The following is an 8,825-nucleotide window of genomic DNA, read 5'->3' as shown; positions in this document are numbered from 1 at the left end:
AAACCCCACCAACCCCAATGGAAAGTAGCCCGGTATTACTCTGAATGCCATGGCCCAGTGAAGGGTGCTTTAAAAATATTGTGAATAAGGTTAAATTGTTACAAATATTTCATCCCAAATTATCTTTATTCTGAAACCGGTACAACCATTTTCCCAATTTGCACCCGCTCGATTCTTACTCCTACACCTAAATATGAATTTAGAGTCTTCAACCTCTAAAACACCCTCAAAAACTTTCCAACAAACTTTTATTCATGAATCAGGAAATATACAATCACAAAACAAAAAAAAATGTATGAATTAAACATAAACCAAAAAGAACAACAGCTACATCAGATCAAAAATAACAGTTAATTACTTATAATATTCAGCTTTAAATATTTGTACTTGGCATATAAAAACAAATTCATCCCTAACCGAACCTTTCTCACTGGTGCTTAAAGAAAACATAGGCTATATACAGAGACAGATACATATGGGCTTTTGAGGGCTACAAATGCACCTAGAACATTCTTGCTACCATAACCTGTGTTATACTTGCCCTTTATTTCTTCTCTTTTTTGACTGGAAATAATTAAATGACATCCACTGAGATGAATTATAAGTTTCTTCCACACCAGGGAGTTGGCTTACAACCTTAAAAGATGATGAATACAAGAAAAATCGGAATTAATCTGCTATTCAGATAAGGGAATTTATTGACAGAGCTGGGATATGCTTCTTGTGAAATGAGGATAGCAAACTGAATAGTGTGCAACTTGATAAACTAAATAATATAAAGCCAAAATTTCAACAAAACTTTTCTTTTGGATCGCAAAACTGTAATCGAGCATAAAAATCTGATATGTGACGATTTTGCGCAGACCTCTCATAAATACTCCTTACTTTCGTGTTCTCTAAAATTAAAAAAAAATAATAACAAACATTACAAGTATAATGCCTTTCAGACGAACTAGCGGCTTAACGACTTCAAATAAATTTTCCCCGTTTCTCAGACATCAAACTACTTATATGTTACTTCCCACTGATGAATGCCTTCTAGTAGCTAGAGTAGACGAGCCTATTTTGGGTGAAAGTGACTGACTGGGGTTAATTTTCATTTTTTTTTTTTTTTTTTTGCATACATGCATGAATACCAAAAGGAACTTGAGAAACTAGATATTTATATTTCGCCAGAGCACAAATCTTCTAGTTTGATGATAAAAAAAAATTATTGCTGCTCTTTGTACAGAATGCAATATTTTGAGCAATTCCGAGGCTGTATCGTAACAAATTTATTTTTAAGCTCATGGATGCTAATGTAACTAAAAAAGAAACTTCGATAAAAATAACAGTAATAATGCTAGCAATCTGTCCTCATGCAAATAGGTAGAAGTAGTAACTTATTTTATTTACATAAATATTAAGAAGGAAAGATAAGTAAAATATTCTTGGTTTGAAAACATCATAATTACGAGACAAAAATTGTTCAAATCATAATCTCCCATACTTCATGCATATTTTACATATTTATCAACGTTATTAAGAATTCATAATGATGGAGTTCCAACACTAGTTTTATTCGTTTTTCTTTTTTTTCATTCTTTCTTTATAATTTTTAAAAACAACAAATATGACTGTGTATAACGGAGGTTCCCAGTCTGTTCCCATCGTTCTTTTGAGGTGATATCTCATCCTTCTTTGGTAGACTTACAAGATTTTTGATAAATACCACTCTGCGTATGTTAAAGATCCTTTGATTTCGGTTATGAAATCCTTTCTCATTCCCTATGTGTACACGATTCATCGGTTAGGAGGCTTTGGTCTATTCCACCGGCTAACTTTGTAACCATCGTTCTGCATTAATTAAAATTCCAAAAAACTGCAAATCAATATTCAAGCTAGAAAATTGACATTCTTCAGACGTTGTTCACTCGCGTCCGAAAATCCCTACTGTTTACTTAAGTCTTTCGTGCTAGATAAATTCCAAGCGCCTAAAAACGTTAATAAAGGGATGAATTAAGATAAATAGGACAGAAATTTGAAACACGATAATCTTTCACAAAGCTAAGAAGCTTCGAGTGAACAAAATATCTATAATACTCAAGACAGAAAATTATATTTAGTTTGAGTAAACAAAGTGAAGGGTAGTACCGTCAATTCATGAAGGGCAAAATGTATTTTTAAAATCAAGAAGGGGGAGGGGATTTGTCGTTTTTTAATATCTTCCATGGAAATACCAAGAAAGGATTTCTTGAATACCCAAAAGAGGTATGTTCCAAGATTGAGGTGGGGGGATCTAGAGAGGACAAATGTCCTGTCCCCAATGACGCCACTAGTGAGGGAAATTTATGAATATTCATGACTATGGGTTAGTGTATGCCCTAGGTTCCATGATCCCCCTCCTCCTCTATTCTGCGGCGTGATACTACAATTTCATAGACTTCCATTGCGTCAAAAGCAAAACAAAGCAATATACTTCTAAATTTGGATTTTTGGATAATAATAACAATAAAGAAATGGATGATCTAAAAAAGTTTTGTATGATGGATTCTAAAATACAAGCATACTTTTTGCAAATATGACTTTTGTTGTTTCGCTCGAGTATTATATAATCCAAGGGATACATGATCCAAACAAAACTTTTTAAGCAGAATTGGAAGACGTAATCACAAATATTTTCATCGCCCTCGGTCGGTAAAAATGATCTTTAATTCAAATTTTGTCACAATTTACCAGTATAAGGTCCAAAAAATCGTAGCACTAAAACATGAGAGCAATAAAACTTATTTTTACAATCCAAAACATCTATCTTTCACAAGAAAAATTGAAAAAATTATGGGAGACATCAGCAATTACTCTCATATCGATGCTAATTGCACCTCAGGATTTTTGGGAAACACAAAAATGAATGACTATGTTTCCAGATTGAGGGTAAGTTATATCACAGCAAAGAGGAAGGTTAGAGCATCTATTTTTGCAGAAAACCAGTCTCTTGTCAACTTCCACTATGATCATATCATATGAAAATTCCATGATTTTATGGATATCCTAGAAAAGATATCAGATGAAGCCGTTATTAATGACATGACGGCCAACAATTTTAGCGATCAATTTCCCTAAAACATCCCTTCTGTCATCAGCCTGATCCCCTCCCAAATGTCAGCTAGCATTGTGAAATTAATGGATGTCACCATTTCCAAGTGACTTAAAATGGGATTATCACATTAACGGTATTTCAAAACGCACAAAAGTCACATTCTCCCTCCTTAAACTCCCTAAAAAATTTAAATGTCCTAAATCGCATTGTTTGAGGATATTCCTCTCATTTGTACGCCCAATCCCCTGCTACAACTGTCCTCTTCGGCATCCTTGCCTCTCCAACGAACTACTGGAAATAACACGAAATAAATCAGTGAGATATCCGAATGTTTTCCATATTTTCTGATGTTCTTCTATCATTTTGCGACAATGACACTAAACTGGCCTTTTTTTAAGTTTGCATGTTATATTTGAAAGAAACGGCGGTATATCTAAGTTAAATTTAATTTCTCATACAGAAAATTCTTCCTGCAATAAAACGTTTTCTATAGCTAAAAAAAATCATTTCATGCTGAACCTCTAGACTTTCAGCAGTATCGGAAGCGTCGTTTTTCCAACCCAGTTTTAAGATTTAGTTTACAACTTTTGATGAAAAGTTGCAATACTGAAGAAACCTCCTCCGTATTATTAATACATTAGCTTTATTTCCGCAACTGATTAATTTTCACTTAATTAGCAAAAGACAGTACAAAACATGTCCTGCTACTGACTACACATACCTCGTATCTTATACTTATGTCTCAGTTTATCACTTTACTATCTTTTTTATTTGAAGGTCATCTCTCTCACATAGGTGAGCAAAGTTCTGACCTTGCACCAAAAAGAGGACCGAGGTGAAAAAGACGGTGTTTCTTTTAACGGAATCCAAAAACTTAGCAAAGGCGGTATTTTTCACGAAAGAATCTACAGCAAAATGGCGTTTTATTATCCACTTTTGTCGGCAGAAACAACAACCTTCCTACCCAGCCAATTCATTAACCTGGTCACCAGGTGGTTCACAGGCTAATTTCCAGTCCTCCCAAAGTGCGGAAACTGATCAAACTTTCATGATAATGAGCGTTAAGTACAGAACGACCATCGTCAATATCAACCGAAACTCCTAAAACAGAACTTCCGAGAAAAGCCCAAAATATCAATTGATATTGGTTTTGATACTGATGGTGATATTTATTGTGTCAAATTGCCTGTCAAATTACCATACGAAAATTTGCATAGATTCGAAGAAATGAGGGAAATATCCTAAAAGAAAGCGCAATCTTGATGTCAATTATACCATCAAATTTAAAATTTCAGAAAAGATATCCTCTAACAAAATTTTAGTCCATTATCTAAGAAACTACAAATATTTTCATATTTTTTCCGGGTGGTGGCAAAGGATATGTAATGTTTTCGAAAAACAAGAGATAACGCCACATCAAAGCGCCGATTTTGGCTCATTTGTAGTGCAAAGCACTAATTTTAGCCTGCATAAGGCTAAAATACCACCGAGCGAAAATTCTGAGATATCCAATAAGTTCAACATTCTCTATAAGTACTACAAAAACTCCAAAGTTTCCAAGGAAATTTTGCCACTCTGTCGCACACTACATCCTGAATCATATAAACTTCTTTCACAATCGACCACAAGTTACAATAGGGGATAAAAGATCTATAAACAAAGAGGTGGGTTGTTTGAGACTTTGGACCACAATTATCAACTTTTCTTCGGCAGTCACCCAGACCAACCTTGACAACAGGCACACAGGTGGGAGCAGGGAAGTTGAGATACGTTTTCACCACAACTATATCGGGATTTACACGCTTTTATGCTTTTTTTTTTTTTATTCAAATACAGTTCATATATTTGCCTTTCTATAGAATAAAAGTTAGATTGAAAAAGAAAACGATCTTTTTTTACTAAAATAAAGAGAGGAATTAAAATCCAGAATGAACAGAAACAACCCAGTATGACAGGGAGAGGGATACCGACTCTTTTACCTCCTTTAGCCTCCAGATCTTTAAGGTAAAGCTTCACTTTGGCTTTGTTTATTTTCCTTCAAGGGCGATAGGATCAATATATTGAAATACAATAGATAAATAAAACAAAATCAACAAGAGGAGGCAACAGCCTCCTCGAGTATTTGCAAATTTTGTCTCTCATGTTTTGGTTTTGCACTTTACTTTCAAATGAAAGTATAAGAATATTTTCAGATCGTTTTTAGCCAATCCATTTTGAAAGAGGGTTGTTTTTATGGATCCTTTGGATTTGCATATTCATTCCATTGACAAAATTATAATCGACTGAGCAACGGTAGTAGGACTGAAGGAGCACTACGTTAAAAACACTTAAATATTAATATATTACTCACAAGATGGCCACATACGTCGAGGGTAAAACCCAAACTTCAAAATTTAGTTTCTAAAAGGGCGAAACACAAAGAACCCGAAAAGCACTATTTCTAGTCGTTCTTTGAAAGTTTTCATTTACTTTTATCACTAATTAAAACGTTACGCAAGTCCAATAGAAAACTGTATAATCTCAATTTTTCAGGTTGAGATACAATTTAAGAAAAGACGAAGTTTTCCCTCTATTAATGGAAACTATCACTCAATATTTGGTAGTTTACAATATCATACACACCTGTGCATAGAGTATCTGCTCCACCCACATTCATCCCAAACAAAAATTTACGCTAAAGGCAGGCTATTGCTATCTTCGCTCATCATGGAAGAAGGTATGTGAAGCTCTCTCATTGGTCGGAAATAATAATCATGATCACGCAAGGCATCTATCAATTCCATCGATACTGGGCTTTCAATCTTTTGAAGAATATCTGCTGGATTTTTGGGGTTAAATCATCATGACGAGAACCTGTGACTTGCAGCTGGAGTTCGATCATATCTAATCCATCAATACTATCATCTAGTTCGTGTTGCATTTTTCTGAATCTGTTTTCCTTGTGCGGGTCAAATAAATCATCTGGATCAAATTCATTGCTAGGAAAGCTTGATTTTGAAAACCGTGGCATTCCTTTATCGGCTTTGCGATTACTAGGAACTTTGATAACTGGCGCAGGTTTGCGTCGTACTTCCAGTTCCGGCCTCCTCATATCCTCATTCTGCAAAGTATCAAACAAAAAGTCTTCGGGTGATGGTGTTCGAGCATGATCAGACGACATTATGTAATCCAAGTAAGGATTTCGAGAGGATCTCGCTTTTTTCTCATCCAGGTCTGATGAAGCTTCTTCATTGTACATTTTTTTAGATACCTTAGGCACCTTCGCTCTAAATGTTTGTTTCTTCTGTTTCTTCTGTTTAGGGAGTGGTATATCTCGTTTTTGTGCGAGGTGAATGTTATCTTCTTTAACCTTTTTCTCAGGGGGTGGTGATGGCGAAATTCTATTTGGTGCTTTCACAATCCGCCCACTGGAAGTCATAGTCGTGCCCACTTGCAGACCAGGGTAGTCAACAGGGGATGACAATGGACGAATCTTTTTCCTCACATCTGATTTTGGAGTTTTTGGTAGTTTTTTGCTTTCCTTTATTTCAAACTTTTTCTTTTTTGAAACTGTTCGGGAAATAGCTTCAGTATACCCAGCAGGAACCTTTTTTAACGCTTCCAATGCTTTATTTGGACCCTTTTTACGAAGATACCGAGGTGTAAATAAAGCCGGGCTAGTATCTTCGACTTTATCAATGACTATTGAATCATCTTCGCCTCCTCCAGACATGGGTAAACGGATTGGACTCTCTGTTACAGGTGTCTCAACGTTCGATCTTTTCAAAGTTAAAAATGCGTCTTCTTCTGTGTCACTTACTTGGGGTGTTGAGGACACTGCACTCTTTAAAAGTAGAACATCATGCTCAAGTGCCTTTTTCTCTTTTTCAATATTCCTTTTGGCAATTGCGTCTTTCTTACCCCGTGTCATAATCATTTTTCTACTCACCCTCCCTTTCATCTTCTTCTTTGTTGAAGCTTTTGGGGCATTTTTCACTGGTTTTCGAGGTGCAGGAGATGGCTCAACATCTTCCAAAGTAAATCTAGCTGGCAAACGAGTTTGCCTTCCCGAGGAAGTCGGTTTGCACTCCTTTAATATAGGATTAAATTCTTCATCCTCTTTTTCAACCGTCTGCTTTTCTTTCTTCTCTCGTTCTTTCGACGTAGATCTAAGAGCTTTCTTCTTTATTGGTTCTTTCTTTGCCGCTCCTTCCTCTTCATTTTCTTCTCTATACCTTAAAGGAAGTTGACTTATTCGTCGGTGCTTTCTTTTAACTTGAGTAGCAGATTTAGTAGTCCTGTTTTCCATTTTCTTTATTAGAGGTAGCTTCTTTTTTTCAATAGGCTTCACTTTCTTTTCTTTCTTCATAGGCGCAATTCTCTCAACTTCGGGGCTTTTCTCTATTCTTCTTCTGGCATTTCGTTTGGGTTCTTCTATAGGACTTGAAGGAGATTTTGGGAAAATTTTCCTTCCTCGCGTAGATGAGAGAATCGGCGTACTTCTTGTGCTTGTTTTTCTTCCCGAGAAGGATTTTCTGAATGAACTTGTGAAAGGACTTGATTGAGCGTATACTTTTGATTTTTTTGAGTCAGAGAAAGTTACATACTTCTTTGGTGTATCCTGCTTCTTAACACGTTTCACATTGGTTAGAGCTTTTCTCTGAATAACCCTATTCTTAGGCATTATACATTTTTTCTTTGTGATTTTATTTTTAGATGTCACAGCTTTTCGAACTTCAGAACGAGTCGGCAGCTTTGCTTGTGTATGTAAATCGTTGCTATGAATGAGCGGTGAGGAAAATTCGAAGTCTGTAACCTTCAAATTCTTTATATTGTTTTGTTCCAAATACCCTTGAACCTCAACACGGGATCGTAATTTCTTTCCATCTGGACTGAAATAAAAAGAAAATATTAGAGCCAAATATCTGTTTACTGATCTCAATTAAATAGAATAAGAAAACAACCACTAAACATTGATACTTATTGCTTCCGACACTAGAAACACGCCTGACTTTTTGACTCTGTTTAACTTTGGACACAAGAGTTCAAACAAAAAGCTCATGTGTTTTTTTTTATCTCTTTTTCAAGAGGTTCTTATATTAGCCGAACTATTGCTATTGATAGAATTCAGCGATTTACATGCACATAACTTACTGATCAAATATTAACGTGGTCAAATATTATTACAAAACAAAACTAAAAAAGACTCTGACTCTGTAATACTGCTTCTAGTTGTTGTTTTGGCCTCTTTTTCTTTTTTTCTGCATTTTTCTAATTTCTTTTTCACTAAATAAATCATTCACAAGCACAATCCTCGTATACTTTTTCCTCTCTTTTTAAGATACTGGCATCAAATAACCACTCGTTTGACCTGCAACTTTGTAGGTCCTCATTTGGCCTAAATGTTAAATTATTAATATACCAAAATGACAAAAAATAAGGACAAATAATACCAAAGAAGACTAAATACTTATTGAATCTTACTAATTTATGCTAATTGAATCTTAAAATATAAGAGTTTCTTCTACAAAATAATGCAGTATATATTATGGCCCAACACTGCACATTCGGTAGTAGCGTTGGACTATGTTGGCCTCTGGAGACTTTCCTGCTCTGATAAAATTGTCAATAGCAGCATAAATTTAGTTGCATATGTTATTGTGGATGTCCAAATCTGTTTAATGTCGACATTCACTAGTGAATGTCCAAAATCCATTTTCTCCGCTTGGATTCAATTTGCTTCGCGAATCAGCTTTTCCAGTCTTGA

General features: G+C 35.3%; 1 protein-coding gene across 3 annotated transcripts in view; it reads right to left on the bottom strand.

Moving 5' to 3' along the window:
• Positions 1–231: 231 nt before the first annotated feature.
• The window catches only part of LOC136037942 (histone acetyltransferase KAT6A-like), a 28,346-nt gene continuing 19,752 nt past the window's right edge, over positions 232–8,825 (bottom strand). For all 3 annotated transcript variants that reach the window (XM_065720813.1, XM_065720814.1, XM_065720815.1), the window contains one exon: positions 232–7,950. In XM_065720813.1, the coding sequence (XP_065576885.1) occupies positions 5,853–7,950 (2,098 nt within the window). In that variant the 3' untranslated portion in view covers positions 232–5,852. The remainder of the gene's footprint in view (positions 7,951–8,825) is intronic.

Source organism: Artemia franciscana, chromosome 17 (assembly GCF_032884065.1).
Source record: "Artemia franciscana chromosome 17, ASM3288406v1, whole genome shotgun sequence".
Taxonomy (NCBI): Eukaryota; Metazoa; Arthropoda; class Branchiopoda; order Anostraca; family Artemiidae; genus Artemia; species Artemia franciscana.
Note: the sequence above shows the minus strand (reverse complement) of the source record. Positions and strands in the feature narration are given on the sequence as shown.